This window comes from Aspergillus chevalieri, chromosome 3 (assembly GCF_016861735.1).
Source record: "Aspergillus chevalieri M1 DNA, chromosome 3, nearly complete sequence".
Classification (NCBI taxonomy): Eukaryota; Fungi; Ascomycota; class Eurotiomycetes; order Eurotiales; family Aspergillaceae; genus Aspergillus; species Aspergillus chevalieri.
The window spans coordinates 2,357,700-2,374,703 of NC_057364.1; the positions used below are offsets into that span (position 1 = coordinate 2,357,700).

Here is a 17,004-nt window from a genome sequence, read left to right on the forward strand (position 1 = left end):
TGTATGAACATTGCATAGGATAGTCGCACCAATCATGTTCGAACGGATATATATAACTCCCAACGCCTGCATATTCCAAACAAATGCATACCAATTACTGTTCATTTACATTAGGGTCAACAGATGGTGGGTTCACCGTGCCTAGCTCAGACCCCGCACCGCTCTGCCCTCGTTTCCTCCCCGGAAGATGAAAGCCAAATGAAGACGAGATTTTCGAGCCAGCTGAAGACTGGGAGTCATTCGAGTTTGCAAAGTTCAAGTCGCCAAATCGCGAGAATACACCCCTCTTTTTTGGCGGCAGCTTCACTTCGTCATCATTAAGCCCGACGTCTTCGAATTGCTCCTCTTCCATGGGTTCTGGCCTGTCGAATGCGTTGTGTCCCAGAGAAGGGGATGTGATGCGGGAAAAGCGCGAGTCAAGGGAAGTTCGGGATGGCATTGTGTCGCTATAACTCACGGGAGAACGGGCAGAAATATCCTACAAGCGAGAATTGCGACGTAAGTCTAGTAGTTGAGAGACGACGGAGCGCATTACTTACAAAGGACCGACGATAAGAGTCAAACGACTCGCGAGATATCGAGAATGGCTCATTTTCATTGACAAGATTTCGATGGTTATTCGACGACCTGTTTGAGCCAGGGTATCTGCTCCAAAAGCTTTGTTTCTCTGGTGGTGAGGGCTATCCATAACAGTCTTAGTCTAATGGTATCGATGCGAACCGTGGCGAATCATACCGGTAGATAAGAACCATTGTCATCGACAACTGTAGCGCATTCGTAGATAGGTCAGCGAACCTAGATGCTGTCGGGTCTATCGCAAGCAAATGCCCTACCGCTCAATTTGTACTCTGGAGGTTCGGGGTTGTCGCTGCTCGTCCTGACGCTCAGGGGAGTCCCGCGCTGGCTATCCGTGGAAGGGCGCTCGTCTTCATTGTTGTTATTCTCGGTTTGCGCGCCGTTGAAAGCACCGGATTTTCTGGCCAGGAAGTTACGAAAGGGCACCATTTTGAGAGTGGACGAATGAGATTTTAAGAAGAATATCGAGATTGAAAGACTAGGTAAAGGAGAACTGGGCATTGAATGGAAAGAGTCCGGGATTATTATGGAGGGGTGAGGCCGAGGCACATGATCAGCACTCGTATGGGGTACAGTTGCATTCAGGCACGGCGCTCGGAAGACCCTGATTTAATTTAAAGATTCAGGGAGTGTCAAGGAGGACGGAGTACTCGAATGCGTCGAATTTCTATGTAAGGGCTCCGTATTAATTGTTTAATTGCTATGTGCAGTACAGAGAAGTTTGAAGGCATTGATGTCACAGAGGGCTGTTAAAAAAGGGGTCATAAGGGAGAGTTGAATTATTTCTAAGAATCTGTCATGGATAACCTGGTGGGAGGTTCGCTGCTAAGCACGTGACCTTGCTTCGGCTTCGGCCAGCGAAACTGGTGCCTGGTACGAATCCTGGGGTCGTCGTTGTACTCGTGCGAGTAGTCCACGATCGCTACAACGCGCTAAGCAATGGAGGTGACCCTTGAGGGAAGCAATTCTGCAGAGACTCCTCCACCCTGGGATGGCGTCGCCAGATGACACCGTTTCGTTACAGGGAAATGGGCTGTTTGGTGGAACAACCATATTCTTTTTTTTTCTTTGTATTTCTGGTATTCAATTCAATTCGTTTCGTTTTAATATTTCATGCTCGTAGTCATTTGTTCCTCTGTCGTATTGTAGGCTTATTTCGATATCCAGCGTCGACAGCTCTGCGCAGCGCATTACCCCGTAGCCGACCTCATGCTTCCCAAAATGGAAGGCGCATAGCATCGCACTTTCCAGTCAACTCGCGCCTGCCTCTCTCGACTTGTCCTGTAACGCTTACCAGTCGTTTGCTCGCTATTCGCTTCCTGTCATGTCCTGTCAACCGTCCGTCTTCATCGTTACGCTTCCCTGCCAACCAGAAGCAAACGAGCGATCCTTCATTCCTTGTGATGGGTTGTTGACTTGTTTATTCTTGATCATCTCTCGAATACATATCTACAGTCGACTTGACTTACTCACGAATATCTTCAGCCCCGTCTAGTCTTTACTGCTGCTGTTACTCCTGTGGACTATCCACGCCAGTCTCGCATTTGCAACCAGACGAACACCCGACATTAGTCAAGATGAAGTTCTGGGTCGGCTGGGAAATGTGGCAGAAGCTATGCTTCGTGAGTTTTATCAAGTACAGAAGAGCACTACAGAGATGTCGCTGACCGTTCCCCCGAACAATAGGTGCTCTCAGGCATTCTGGTAACCAAAGCACCTGCCAACCTCCATGATCCTTCCACTGACAATATCAGGCTATCGTCCTCGCCTATTCCTTCTGCGTTCTCCTCCGCAACCGAAGAAAGCTCAGACGCGCTACGGCAGAAGCATACCAGAAAGCGGAGCATGATACCGAAGCGCAGGATGGCGAATTGCGTCCGATGTTGACCCGTACAAGCGATATCCCGTTCGGTGCCAGGGCTCTCCAACGAGGTGTCCAGGTTGAGGGTATTTGGATCTCTAGCAGCGAAGCGGTGGATCAACTCCCCAAAGAGCCTGCGCCGGCTATAAGCCCTCCATCCACCCCTGTCACCACCGGCTCGCCCTTGAAGAAAGCGTCCTTGGTAGATGCCAATGATGACAAGGGAATTCTCCCCCCGACACCACAGGTGACTGCCCCTTTGAGAGCATTGAATGGAAATGATATAGGCAACGAAGGGGCTCCCAGCATCTCAACGAACATACCTCGTGCAAGCCTACACTCTATCCGGACAGCCGCAACGCACCTTGAGCCGCGAGCCTCGCATGAACCGGGACCACGCCTTTCAAGACAATGGTTCGGCCCCCGTAGCTCGTGGTTGAACAAGGCCCCAGAAACATACAAACGGAAATCAGGAGTCGAAGGTAATGCACACCCGTAATGTTTGAGCTTGAGATGATGTTGACGGATTTCCCTTTTAGGAAGATACGTTCGTCCATCATCCGAAGAAATCAGACGACGTTTCAGCAAGCTCTTTGACGAACAGCTCCAAGCACAACCATTGGAAACATTTCAGCTAGGCCCTATGTTCCTTAGCGCGGAGTGTGACAAAAAGCGGGTGTCCAGGTCGTCGCGCCTGTAGACTTGAGGTGCCGTCTCTCTATGTTGGATTGAACCAACTATCTTCTATCGGTCTCATTTTGAATCTTGCGGATCAAGACTGGTTCTGTGGTCATGCATTTCCATCCGAGAGCACTGCTGTATTTCTATCTTGTCGGAAATATTGGTGGACGCTATGAACATTCTTTTATAAGTATGGCTAATTGGGGGTATTTGTACTTTTTTTTTTTTTTTTGGCTTTGGAATGAATATCGCATGATGTGTATATTCAACGTTGCACGAATCAGATTGTGTCTGCGTGTCAATAGGCGAAAAATGAATGGTTATTGACAACCCGCTAAATAGTAGCTGCCATAACACCTTAAGGCATGAGTCCGGTGTGAGTCACATGATTTCGTGACGAACCCGACGCGTCCGCAACGCTCAGGCAACATTTGGTTTAGCAGAAGACGATTTGCCACAGCAACAGACCCGATTCGTTTATAATCGCAAATTCTGCCTGAATGAAGAGTAACGGAAGGCAACATACTCCTTATCGCTTTTAAGAGTCGCAGAACCCCAACCCAGAAAGTCGGAACTGCAACTGAATTCAAACGCGTGCCTTCGCGTCGATCGACCGTTATCCCAGAGACCTGACTCTAGCAGAATCACGAGATCGGACTATCTGACAGTCTCGCAATTCAAATTTTACGATGGCCGGCGAAGTTGAGTCCCAGAATGAATACCTTGACGAGAATGGGCTCCCAGGCCCAGGAGCACCCACCCCGCTCTCGGCGCTGGAGGTAAGCCGTGATCATTGGAGACATAGTGAATTATAGGGAATTGAGAGGGATTTATGTTAATCAGGGGCGTCTCTAACGTATGTGTCTCTCATAGGGTGTTGCAGGTTTGACAGGAAGAGACATCAAGCTGTTCGTCGATGCGGGCTACCACACCGTTGAATCAATCGCATATACGTATGGCTGCCACATTGGAGCTCGATATTCGGCTGCTAACTTACGTTTAGGCCGAAACGTTTGTTGGAACAAATCAAGGGTATCTCGGAGCAAAAGGCTACTAAAATCCTCGTCGAAGGTACGAAAACAGAAGAAGCCGTTTGGACTTGCATGCTCTAATTCGAATGACTGTACAGCTGCCAAACTTGTCCCCATGGGATTTACAACCGCAACTGAGATGCACGCCCGACGAAGCGAGCTTATTTCGATCACGACCGGATCCAAACAACTGGACACACTCTTGGGAGGTGGGATAGAAACGGGCTCCATCACCGAGATCTTCGGAGAGTTCAGAACAGGGAAGAGTCAAATATGCCATACAATTGCAGTCACCTGCCAATTACCGTTCGACATGGGAGGTGGTGAGGGTAAATGCCTGTATATCGATACCGAGGGAACATTCCGGCCCGTGCGGTTGTTGGCCGTCGCTCAACGGTTTGGATTGGTTGGAGAGGAGGTTCTTGATAACGTCGCCTATGCCCGAGCATATAACTCAGACCACCAGCTTCAGCTCTTGAACCAAGCGTCTCAGATGATGTGCGAGACACGCTTTTCGCTCCTTGTCGTCGACTCCGCTACCTCGCTATACCGTACCGATTTCAACGGCCGTGGAGAGTTGTCGTCTCGACAGACTCACCTAGCTAAATTCATGCGCACGCTGCAACGACTAGCAGACGAGTTTGGCATTGCTGTTGTCATCACAAACCAGGTTGTTGCTCAGGTTGACGGCGGCCCGAGTGCGATGTTCAACCCCGATCCCAAGAAACCGATTGGTGGTAACATCATTGCGCATGCTAGTACGACTCGATTAAGCTTGAAGAAGGGGAGAGGTGAGACGCGAGTTTGCAAGATTTACGACAGTCCATGCTTGCCTGAGAGTGATGCTCTCTTCGCTATCAACGAGGACGGTATTGGAGATCCTAGCCCGAAGGACTTGGAGAATGAATAGCTGGTGGTGTGCCGGGTTCCGTTTCGTTTGACGAATTTAACGTTTCCATGAGTGTTCTATGATATCTGCTCATTTATTGTAAATGTATTATTCTATGAGCAACGTTCCCTGTCAGTTGAAAATTCTTGTACTTATAATTCATCTGTCGTTATTTGTCGATGCTATACAATTCTCCATTTTTCGATGTGACGGTTAGCAGGCGGCCAAAAACGGCTACCCTTGACACCGTTTTGCGAGTCGTGTTAACCGTCGATGGTCTTGGGACCGGGCGAAGCAAATACCACGGCCCTCTTCCTTTACCTCCACGAACCACCCTGGTTGGCCTAGTCTTGGTGTCTGGTTCCTGACACAACTTGTGATGCTGCCACCGCAGGGCTCTTTTATCGCTCAACCGGCATTACGCGTTGAGCCATCACATTATTTCCACAGACTAGGTGTACCCCATGGACAGCCCTGTCACCCGTTTGATTCGCAGCAATCATATCAAGTAAAAATACATGGATCATTGAGAACAAAAACGAACAAAGAGAACTAATATAGCAAGTCCCAGCCAAAGCGCATAGCGGCATCTGTCCCCCACAAGGTAATATCAACTGTTTTCCCTGAGCAGGGGATATGGGAGACACATGATGGCAAGGACAAGTCATCTTCACTTTCATACAAAAGTATGTGTGGAAAATGATAGCAGGCATAGCTCCCTCCCAATTTCATTTCTCTCACTCATTAAAGTGTTCCATCCTTAAATAGCATTGGTTCCCGTATTGCGTTACGCAAGGCGCACTCGGGCGCACTCAGTACTAGAGAGTAGTTTAAATTGCTCTCACAGACAACATTTCTTAAGGAAAAATCCATCTACTGTACATCATATTCTCTGATTTGATCTTGAACCTACAATGTCGGACATCGATACGATCTCCCTTATCAAGCAGGGCCAGGTTGCCCCTGTGAAACAACTCCTCTCTACTTCAACTGCACCGACCGATACCATAGCTTTACTCCACGCATCCATTGAAGCCATGAATCTGGACATTCTGTGCTATCTACTGACACATTCAAACCAGACCCCAAGATACCCGACTTTCGGGATAAAATTGTATTCGAGGCAACGGGTCACGGTCGAGCTGAAGCATTCAAAATTCTGAGTCAATACAACCCAGTGATCCTGGAAAGCGATCTAAGTCACATGGGGAGTGCTCTTGCTCATGCAGTGCTGGCTGATAATATACCCTTGGCATCCTTTCTCCTTGCTGATGCTGGCGTCGACCCAAATGAGCCCAGGATGTATGGGGGGCGGCCTCCAATTGTATCAACAGCGCACCTTGGGATGTTTGAGATGATGGACTTGCTCATGAAGCACGGCGCTCAGGTCAAGGGGACCAATGCACTGTTTAATGTTATGACTAGTGATCGCATGGATGTGCTTTCCTACCTGGTAAACAGAAAGGGTGTGGACGTCAACACGATTCAGCCAGTTGAAGAGTCAGGAGAACTTATTCCTGGGCCAGTATTGCATCTTGCAGTTCAAATGAGGAACTCAAAATGGGTGCGGCTTTTGCTCAAGAAGTTTGGAGCAAATCCATTGGTCAAGGATCAAAGTGGGAAAACGGCTGTGGATTGGGCAAGGTGCATCGGTGACCCTGCTATCCATAAACAGCTTGATTTGACATACAGCAAATGCCAGATTATCTAGCAGGGATGATATAGTTATATGAGGCTCTATTCTGGGATAGTGATGAAGCTCTTTTTGATTGGCTTCTTCAATTGTATTTAATGATCTCAAGGGCACGTACGGGATGCGGTGTCTAATACTTTGCAATGGAGCAGTCGTCGAACTAAATTTTTATAATTAATTACTTTATTGCATTCAAGCCTCTCTGCAGGCTGAGCCGAGGAAGTAGACACCATGAAATGTGCCCATTTATAAGGAATATCGTGCGACTAATGACGAGTTCGACAACTGCCATATCGAACTGTCCCGAAATCCATTTTGCTGCTATCCACCCGGAGATTGAACGCTGCCTGACAATGTCTACATCTTGAGATCCCGTTGAGCTTGCACATCAATTTATTTCCGAATGTGTCTTGTACACAGAGAGCGACCAACCGTTCGCACTCCGCCTCGGAACCTTGAAAGTATCCGACGACCTCTTTAAGCACTGCGATTGTAAGGCCCCCGAATTCTTCCAAAAGATCCAACACTGATTCCTGCTTGAGTAAATTTTCGACCTTTTCAGATATCAAATGAGCCACAATATCAGGAAGTTGTGGCCAGGACATTTGCCATTCGAGTCACGATCATTTCTACATGCCCAAGTTGGACGCTGAGAGAATGAGGAGCATGCCAAAGGGCTATGTGCAATGGGGAGATGAAGATATCACACTGAAACAGTGGACGAAAGAGATTCGCAAGACGTATCCAGAGCACTGATCGTCGTGAGGACCTGAATTCTTGCTGTTTAGTGTTTTAGTTCCAATCTGTAGTATCTCTCATAACACTGTACCTGCAGCGTAAAACAAGAGAGGGTAACTATGTGAGTCGGTGAATCGAACAAATCAGAGTGGAATATTATTTGAGCAGTCAACGCTGGTGCCAAGACCTGAAAACACCAATCTGCATATATCACCGGACGAGGCCAGATCTTTCCAGTTTCCTACAAGATAGAACTAAATTAGTCGATGGATCTTCTTTAATCTTGGTGGATGAAAAAGAAGGGCTTACCTTGTTCATCCCAGAATACTGGACTAACTTTGCTCATTGCGTGGAATTCAGGTTGTGTAGGACCAAGAAGAGCAATCATCTCTGTGAGATGAACACGGTCATTGAAGATGCCGTCTGGATTACGGCCACTGAATAGGGTACGGGAAGAGATAGTAGTGGTAGTAGTGTGTGTGTGTCTCTATTTAACGTCAAGGGTCGGGTATTTCCACGCTTGAAGGCGGAAGCGGGGAATCCCTGGTCCCGGTGCGGGACATATTGTACGACGGGCAGATCGGAACCGGGAAGCTTAGTGATCTAGAAAAAATAACGTAATCGGACACCGAGCGAGCGGGGACACCGAGCGGTGTACGCAGGTCGCATGAGCCAAGCGGTGAGCTCATGCGGCCTAGACCCCCCGCACGTGAGCGCCAAGTCTCTTATTAAGCCGATTTATCCCGCACGAGGTAATTAAATACTGAACTTTAGGCATGAAATTCAATTTCCGTTCTTAATTCTTTGCTATTCAAAGAATATCCAAGCAGTTGGGAATTAGTTACCAAACGGTTGCAATAATGGACTCTTTCAACCCTTGGGACTCCCAGGGGCCTCCATTCGATATCAGCAATAATTTTGTCGAGCCAAGCGCTGAGATCTCCCCTGAAATCAAGGTATAATTATCCGATTGCCTCCAAATCAGCTGTCAACTGCTTGCTAACCAGTTAGATAAAGGAACCGGATATGCTTATTCCACTTACAAGAGCTAAAGGTTCTGGTCTTACAACATTGAATATTGAGTATATTGATGATCTTCCAGAGTATCCCACAACTCATATACATGGTTATACATATGTTATTGCTTCCAAAGGACGAACACAGGTTGAAATGGAACATCTTCCAGATACTGTAAGTACTTTTCAAGTACTTAATAATCAGATACTAAGTATTTCTAGATTCAATATGCAAAACGACAGCCTTTTGGACGAAAAAGACCTGTTTACTGCCCATTTCTTGGATTTCAAGTTAAGAAATGGACATGGAAATGCTCTGGGATTTATGCATGTGAATTCCTGAGCCCATTTCTCCAGTCCTATCATCATACATCTGTTGATGAAGGTACTTGGCAAGAAATTCAAAAGTCTCAGAAAGATGTCCAGATCTTAGAGTCTGATATCAGAAAGCGCAATGCATATAGGTACTCTTAACTACTCGTTAACTACTTATCAAGTACTTATACAGTCTTAGTTATTATCGGTCAAAGGCTTCTTTCTTTAAGAAGGGCCATGCCTGTATTGATCAACTTCCAACATGCAAAGCGGTTTTTAAAAGATATAACCAGATGGTATGTGATAATTGCTTCTCAAGGAGTTAATGAGTAATTGCTAACTACTTCAGGATGTTCATGGAGAATACGCCCCATTCATTGGCTGTATAAATGGATCATATGGAGGTTTAACTAAACATCATATGGGGCAAATTCAAGGACATACAGCCATAGACTTGCAGTTTCTTGAAGATCTTTTTAATAAAGAGATCTTGCCAGCTACTGAAGAATGTGGTGTTTTTGAACCTCTCTCAAGCCGCCGAAAGTACTGCGGTAAGTGCTTGCTAACCACTTTATAACCAGTTACTAAGCAGTTATTAGATCGAGATCATCCTCAGGGGTCTGGTCGGTTGAAGCACACCCCTTGTGATGTTATTTTCAATGCTCTAGTACCCACAAATATAGAGCAATGTCCATATATAATATTTACTTCACATGGGGTTCATAAACATCCACCACCACCACCAAGCAAGGCACCTGAAAGGATTCTAGGGGGTGTGAAAAGGATTATTGAACAAATTCGGGATCCTAATTTAACAACAGGTAAGTACTAGCCAACCACCTGTGGAGTAGTTGATAACCAGTTACATAGCTCAATTTCTTCGAAATCCACAACTTGAAGAATTCTGTCGGCAGTACAATGCTTCTACATTAGCAGAGATTCACTCTAGCTTTTGTAATAAAGATCGAATTGCAGCAATAATTCAAAAGCAGCGTCTTATTTCATATCCTAATGGACAGGATATTAATGGCCTTATTTTCCTTCAAAATACTGACCGGCATTTAAAAGTAAGTATTTCTAAAGCACTTTCAAGACAACTGGAAAGCACTAAACAAGCACTTAGGATTATATCCAAGAATATTATCATGATCCCCAGGGTATTATGGTTCTATGTGCTTTTAGAGAGCAAATTCAACTTCTTTCACGTCTCTCATCTTTTGAGATTGATATGTCTTATAAACGAATACGGTCAAAAGATATTAATGAGGTGCTTTTTGCTACATTCCTGCCAGACCAATGCAAAAGTAAGTATTATTCCTAACCACTTAGTATGCAGTTACTAACCACTCAGTCACTAGTTATTACTTTACTGCGAGTCTTTACCAGTACTGATTCTACTGAGGGGTATTATTTACTTTTCAAGCGAGTTTTTGACCTAGTCCAGAGGGTCTCCTCTCAGCCAGTTCTTTTTGATTCCATCCATGGGTCTGGAATCCATGGTATTATTGTCGATATGGATTCGAAACAATATACTGGTAAGTACCTATCAACTGCTTGAAAAGCACATACTAACTCCTTAGGACTTGGTCAATATCTTTCTGAAATTGATCCTCAACACCAAGACATTATATGGCATTTACAGCGTATCATTGTCTTCTGCAGGGTTCATTTCCAACGGTCAATCTTGAAAGCTATTGGAACCAATAACCAAGGCTCTCCCCTTTGGAGCCGCATGATGAGTCTTTTAGACTGCAGATCAGAGGATGATTATGATAGATTATTAGATCTTCTGATAAGTATGTAACCACCTATTGACTACTTGACAATGAGTTACTAACTGCTTCAGCATATGAGAATGCTAATGTCCAGAATTGGGCGGTTCAAAAGAAAGGCAAAGTAATCAAAGCTGGGTTGAATAAAGCATGCTCTAAAATCCAACCTCATTACTTTGATGTGCTGCGAAATCATACAAATGCTGTTGAGCAGTCCCATCAGAAATCATATGCATCTGGCAAGTATCTAACTTTGGTACAGGCAGTTAAGAAGTAAGTCCTTAAGCTCCTACAAATTGCTTGTCAACTGTTTAAGAAGAGTACTAATATACCCTAGTTCTGCGAAGCTAGATAGGGATGATATTGTGCAGTACAATAACTTTCAGGACTTCAATATTCATCATTCATACCGAACTTCTAATATGGAAGCTAACTACCTTCGGCATATGAGTCGGGAAAGTATGTATTGAAGGACTGCTCTGCAAGTCCTTGTGAACTGCTTGCTAACTACCTTACTCTTAGGGAGCCGAAAGCGCCGCAGGTCTGCCTTATCTATTTCATCTGAAATTGAATCAGGCTCATCAGCTTCACCCTTACTGCCAGGAAATACAAGGTCAAGGTCACAAACCTCCTCAAGAAATGGTGATAATGAGTAAGTCCCAACAAGTGTTTCGCAAGTAGTCATAAAGTGCTTCAAAAGTACTTACCAAATATCAGGTCAATGAGATCAAGTGATCTTCGACGTACTATTTCAACAAATGTCTTAAATCTTGAACAGAGACGTCAAGTGATTGAGCTAGAGAATCTTGAAATAGAGCTTCAACAAAAGAAAGCTAATCTCAAAAAGCAAGAGGAGGATATTCGCCTGCAACAACTTCAAAATGAGAAGTTGGAACTTGATCTTATGGAGAGAAGAATGCGGATACAGGAACATGACTCAACATGACTCAACTGGTTTATAAGCAGTTCACAAGCACTTGGTAAACACTTTAATAGAAAAGTTGCGCAACTGTATAATGTATCATGCAGAAATATATTTCGGACTGACGGTAACTGTTTCAATTGTTACGGAGGCACTATACTATTTCTGAACTCATAGACTGGATCTTAATAAAGCTGTCGCTTATTAATTGCTTAAAAAGTAATATCCTTTTCTTTTTGAATAGAGCAGCGACAGAGCAGCTATATAGAGTAGTGTGGTAGTAGTGGTGATGGTACGGTAGTTACTTTACAAGTATGTTGGTAATCAGTCTGACAGAGATCATGCGGGAGGAAATTTTGTAAAGATCGGTTGTTGGTCACATGACTGCCAAGACCATTATATAAGCAAGTTTGTCCCGCACGAGGAGAAAGTTGACCTCAGGTCACCTGCAACCACCACCGAGCGAGCGGCACGTCCGCCTACTTCAGTTAAAAATGCAAGTTAACTAGCAACAGAACAAGTAAAACAAGGCAATTTTTATATACAATAATGCTTTATCTAGTAGTGCAGCTAGATCTAATATGTCCTATTTGATGGCAGTTGCTGCAGCGTGGTGGTGCTCGCTTTCGTGGTCTCTCACCACCTTCATCCACCACCCCGGCAAGTAAATCAGCAGCTTCCTGACTGCGTTGCTGACCCTCAGCGCCAGTCAGAATACCACCAGCAGCTATAAAGGTCCTAGTAGTATTCCGTTTGCGCTTTTGGGTTTTATTAGCAGCACGTAGCTGCTTAACCTCATGCTCTAAAAGCAGCACATTCTGCATTGCCCTTTGAGCACCCTTGACCACTTGCTCAACTGCCTGACTGATAGGACTTGGTGGGCTGTGTGTACGCTGCCTCCAGAGGCGCTTGATAAGCTCAGATTGCTTCTGAAGTTGCCTGGTAGTCTTGGGAGTCTCTGCTGTCCAACTAGACGACTCTTTGCTATGTGAACTGCCCGGTGGTGTAGAGGTCTTCATCTGGATATGGAGTTCATCAAGTACATTCTCAGGTTTATATGGGACTAGACCTGCAGCAGCAAATCCACTGCATATATTTGATAATGAGAATGCTTGTGGGCGTGTCTGCTGGTAAGCGGCCAAAAAATCAACCTTATCAATATGATTGATCTCTAGCTGCATAGCAGTCTGAACCCGCTGGCCATAGAGACGTTTCAATGGCCCAAAACAAGCAACATCAAGCGGCTGAAGAAAATGCGATGAATGTGGAGGTAGATAAAGAGGTATAATATGATTCTCTGTGCAAAAATGGTCAAAAGCAGCAGTCGCATGGCTGCCATGGCCGTCAAGAATCAGAAGCCGGTGGGTGCCGATTGTACGCATTTTGGTATGCTTTTCAAAGACCTCTTTGAGCCAGAGCTCTCCAAGCTTATCATTTGTCCATCCATTCTCACTGACTCCAATGACCCAGTCATCAGGTATATGCTGATACCAAGTAGATTGGTGTTGCTTGCCAGCGAAGATAATCAATGGAGGAAGAAGATAGCCTGTTGAACCAATGGCCTCAATGACAGTCACCCATTCACGATTTCCTGGTTGTATGGCTTTTGCACGGCTTTGAACCTGAGAAGTAATGACCTGATAATAATTAATATAGATTCAATGATCAATATATTGATTACTGGGGGCATACCTTTGCAGTTGATGCCATTCCCATGGAGAAGCCAGTCTCATCAAAGTTATAGATATCCTGCTCAACAATGCCATATTTTGCAATAGTATTCTGAACCAGCTGAAACCAATCCATTATTATCTTTGGATCTTCACAAAGAGCACGTTGATAATCATATCTGCGGCTGTATTTTGACTTGATCTCCTTATGACGGTTGATAAAGCGCTGCACCCATTTTGTGCCAATTGAAGGAGCTGATTTCAACCGATTTGATAGTAATAGATTGGCCATTTCACACACAGTGCTGATTCTAGGAGGTAGACCACGTCCATCAGCAGCTAATACCCAGTTCACAAGGGTAGATTCTTCTGTGGTTGTGAGTTTTCGGCCATTTGGGGTGGAATCAACTCTGGAAACACGACCGCGCACACGGTGCTTCAGGGTAGAGTATTTGACATCAAATGCATTTGCAGCATCCCGAATGCTTCTAATTTGATTTTTATTTAAAGCATCAATAGCAAGCAATATTCTACCTTCTTGTTGAACAGCTGAATATGGCATATTGGAGGAAATGTTGGTGGTTGAATTTGATGAAACGAAGAAGTTGGCGGACGTGCCGCTCGCTCGGTGTCCCCGCTCGCTCGGTGTCCGATTACGTTAACTAATGTCAGGATACGACTTTATCCGCGACTCTACTGTTTTACATGGGATATTTTAGGAACGTAGTGCGGTAGGTTACTTATTACGTATTTCAGGAATCCCCTTTATCTAGGTATTATGGATGCAGGTGTAGCCTTTAGCGACTCTCACCGGCTAGATTTAGGGCCAGATATCAAGGGGAAGGTGTATGGAATAGATTCAAACGTCGAAGATATATTCCATTTACACAGATAATTGCTACTGGCCTTTGGTATCTTCCTCCTCGTATACAAGCATCTGACGATAAGCCCGCTCAGCCACCTCCCTGTACCTCACAGCGAATCGCTCATCCCCCGCAACAAAAGCAAACTGACGCTTCCATTCCCTCCAATGCGCCATACACCAGATCTTCCTCCACTCCGGATCACTTTCAAACTTTTTGCACTCTTGATAGACAAATTGGCCCTCTTCCTGTGGCAGGATCCACTGGGCAGCTGCAATCAAGTTGTTGCCGAGCTTATTTGGCCCATCGATGGGACGCTTCTCCAGATCCGGATATTCGTTATTTGATGGCAGAATATAGAGAAGAGCGCTTAACCTAGCGCAGTTGCAGAGTTTCAGGGCAGTCAATCGGGCCATGGCAACGTTGAGGTTCCGCAAGCGGTACGGAGCGAGCCATACTAGAAAGCCAGTTTCAGATGAGTGATCGCGAATCTAGTTAGGGAGGGATGGGCACCTTTCATCTCTTCCTGGAAGTAAGTTGGAAACATCTGCCAGTGTCCTTCTTCCTCCTCAAAACGCCAGAGTGGCACCGTCAGATACGGCTCGCTCGGGTCCTCCGGGGGCAGACCTGCATAGATTTCATGGCGGGGAAGGGATTGCAGTGCGAGAAGGAATTCAACAATTCGAGTCTGTCCCGGGTGACAGGCCGGAAAGGCCGTGCAGAGGCGCACAATGGCCGAAAACAATGGAGAAATGTGGTATCTGGGACGGGGCACTATGTGCATCTCGTCTTCTTCTTCTTCCTCAGTCAGATGGCAGGGGTCGGGCCGTTTCATCAACTCGTCATGTTTCCGGTTTGTATCCTCTGTGATTCTGGTGTCGACATCAATTGCCAGCTGATTGGGAGTTAGAGTCCCATTGGCCAGGCTCTCTAGTCTTGGTTTGATCCAGAGATCTCTCTCATCGTCATTTTCGTCATACAAGTTCAAAGGGAGTGGTTTGTCCTCGAACTCCTCTGAGTAGTCTGAGTTCGACATGGTGGGTTGCCTGAGCCTTGTACGTATACTGCATGGAATTCTGTGGACGGATCTCTCAGGGTTAAGAGAAAGAGCGAGAGAAGAGGTGTCAACCTAGCGGTCGATTCAGCCGTATCAACTCGGGCGCTGCGGGGGCTGTGCGTGCAGCGTCGATCTTCCGCCCATAAGCAACACTGATCCTTCGCTGCTATTTTCAACAGATCGCCATGTTCTTAAGGATTTTTTTTATTCGATGGCGAGTTTGAAAGGAATTCAGCAGCTGGGGCAGCCTGTTCCCGTATCAACGAATCGTAATAGCTATCACAAACTCCATGTCAATATTTGTACTGATGTCCTGGTTCATCCTTTTGATAGTGACTGCCCCAAAGAAAGGATTATCCATGTGATGAATGCTGTGTTGATGAAGGAATCTCGAGGCTGACAATGAGGCATTTAATGATAACTCTCATAACATGGTCAGATAAAGCTATAAAGCAGAATCTCTTTCCTGTCGAGGAGAAACCATCTCAATCATCAAGCTGCCAATCTAATAACGAATTTATCTCACGACAATCAATCTCTTCTAAATCACTCGAAATGCATCTGTTTAGTATCCTGATCCCTCTTGCTCTCCTTACAAGCCCCATCCTCGCAACTCCCGTTGATCTCGAGGCCCGCGCAGGCGTAAGTCACCAATCCCTCCCAATTGAAGCAAACAATAACTGACCTACCCAGGGCACCGTCCGTTGCACAGCAACAAACACCAGCAAGAGCAAACACACCTCCAAGTCCTGGACCGTCAGCGTCGAGGATGCCAAGAACCTCGTCCAAAGAGCCGGTGTCAAAGGCGCTGACAAGACTGGATACCCGCACGCATTTGGAAACGCGGACAAACTTCAATGGGACCCTGCTGCCTGCAAGAAGACCAACATCGATTTGTTGGAGTACCCTGTTTTCTGGCAGGGTGCGAAGCAGATCAACCCAGACAAGAAGATTAATGAGCAAGCGCACACGCCTATTCGTGTTGTGTATGCGAATGCCGGGGGCACGCCTGTTTACTGTGGTATCATGATTCATAGCGAGGTTAAGCAGGAACCGGATGATAACAAGTCTTGGATTGGTGAGGCTGGGTTCAGCAAGTGTACCTAGAGAAGGGCGATGAGTTCATGTCTGATTAGTAGCTTTCAATCTGGTTTATCATGGGCTTTTTAGTGTTCATTCTGCTGTTATGGCTTGGGTTATGGCCCTCAACATGAATTTGATGATCAAATTCTTTCCCACAAGTACCTCGCTCGTTTGAGGGGGGCGTGTTCTCTCTTCTTTTTCCTATTTTAGTCAATTTGTCACGGGCTCGGAATAGTAGATAATAACAAAATGATATTCCTACCTAAACTATTGTAGCCATCGATGAGAATATCGAATCTGGGGAAGAAAAGGGAAGAGGAATTCTACCTACGGGAAAATGGGCTTTTATATCAGTGCTGTGTGGCCTCGCTAGGTGCTTTTCTTTGCTTGATCGGATGGCATTGTTTGTCGATGTCAGTCACTGAGGCGTTGGGCCATCACAATATTCATCGAATGCGTTTCTTCTACAGGAACTAGTTATCGTAATAATAGCTAGCCCGTATCTAAGGACTAAGTGAACTAACATATATTAACTAAGTTATATAATGATACATATTATCACTTATGTTTGATATAATCTTAAAGATCTTGATCAGAAGTAATAAATTTCAGAGAGATTTCGTAGGAATTTATTTGGTACGATCGACCTTGTCGGTTTGCTTGGATGAATTTAGTTTACACAAGATTCGTCACTTATCTCGATCGCTGAATTTTCAACCCCATGGACTTTATCAGTTAGGCCTCCTGGATCTCGGCACGTAAGACAAAGATATTCTTTTTGTCGTGCCTACTGGCCAGTGGCTAAATTAGCATACTGCTCGTTTCGAGCGCGAAAAA

At 45.5% G+C, this 17,004-nt stretch overlaps 7 protein-coding genes across 7 annotated transcripts; 5 read left to right on the top strand and 2 right to left on the bottom strand.

Moving 5' to 3' along the window:
* Window positions 1-94: 94 nt before the first annotated feature.
* Window positions 95-1,005, bottom strand: ACHE_30828A (uncharacterized protein; the record flags this gene model as incomplete). Its single annotated transcript, XM_043277489.1, has 4 exons — window positions 95-478; window positions 540-680; window positions 736-764; window positions 834-1,005. The coding sequence occupies 4 exons, from the start codon at window positions 1,003-1,005 to the stop codon at window positions 95-97; spliced, it is 726 nt and encodes a 241-aa protein (XP_043135363.1).
* A 1,148-nt stretch (window positions 1,006-2,153) lies between these two features.
* Window positions 2,154-3,137, top strand: ACHE_30829S (uncharacterized protein; the record flags this gene model as incomplete). Its single annotated transcript, XM_043277490.1, has 4 exons — window positions 2,154-2,198; window positions 2,263-2,280; window positions 2,331-2,919; window positions 2,977-3,137. 4 exons carry the CDS (start codon window positions 2,154-2,156, stop codon window positions 3,135-3,137), a joined length of 813 nt encoding a protein of 270 aa, XP_043135364.1.
* A 670-nt stretch (window positions 3,138-3,807) lies between these two features.
* RAD51 (recombinase RAD51) lies at window positions 3,808-5,059 on the top strand (the record flags this gene model as incomplete). The annotated part of the gene is made up of 4 exons (XM_043277491.1): window positions 3,808-3,897; window positions 3,992-4,071; window positions 4,122-4,189; window positions 4,248-5,059. 4 exons carry the CDS (start codon window positions 3,808-3,810, stop codon window positions 5,057-5,059), a joined length of 1,050 nt encoding a protein of 349 aa, XP_043135365.1.
* Window positions 5,060-6,242: 1,183 nt separating this feature from the next.
* ACHE_30831S (ankyrin repeat domain-containing protein) lies at window positions 6,243-6,749 on the top strand (the record flags this gene model as incomplete). The annotated part of the gene is made up of 1 exon (XM_043277492.1): window positions 6,243-6,749. The coding sequence occupies one exon, from the start codon at window positions 6,243-6,245 to the stop codon at window positions 6,747-6,749; it is 507 nt and encodes a 168-aa protein (XP_043135366.1).
* Window positions 6,750-8,329: 1,580 nt separating this feature from the next.
* ACHE_30832S (uncharacterized protein) lies at window positions 8,330-11,518 on the top strand (the record flags this gene model as incomplete). Its single annotated transcript, XM_043277493.1, has 15 exons — window positions 8,330-8,425; window positions 8,487-8,523; window positions 8,572-8,660; window positions 8,708-8,949; window positions 9,000-9,096; window positions 9,150-9,351; window positions 9,400-9,621; window positions 9,671-9,867; window positions 9,924-10,104; window positions 10,159-10,335; window positions 10,381-10,596; window positions 10,647-10,845; window positions 10,910-11,031; window positions 11,095-11,224; window positions 11,290-11,518. 15 exons carry the CDS (start codon window positions 8,330-8,332, stop codon window positions 11,516-11,518), a joined length of 2,436 nt encoding a protein of 811 aa, XP_043135367.1.
* A 2,544-nt stretch (window positions 11,519-14,062) lies between these two features.
* Window positions 14,063-15,063, bottom strand: ACHE_30833A (uncharacterized protein; the record flags this gene model as incomplete). Its single annotated transcript, XM_043277494.1, has 2 exons — window positions 14,063-14,484; window positions 14,541-15,063. 2 exons carry the CDS (start codon window positions 15,061-15,063, stop codon window positions 14,063-14,065), a joined length of 945 nt encoding a protein of 314 aa, XP_043135368.1.
* Window positions 15,064-15,639: 576 nt separating this feature from the next.
* ACHE_30834S (uncharacterized protein) lies at window positions 15,640-16,191 on the top strand (the record flags this gene model as incomplete). The annotated part of the gene is made up of 2 exons (XM_043277495.1): window positions 15,640-15,726; window positions 15,778-16,191. 2 exons carry the CDS (start codon window positions 15,640-15,642, stop codon window positions 16,189-16,191), a joined length of 501 nt encoding a protein of 166 aa, XP_043135369.1.
* Window positions 16,192-17,004: the final 813 nt, after the last annotated feature.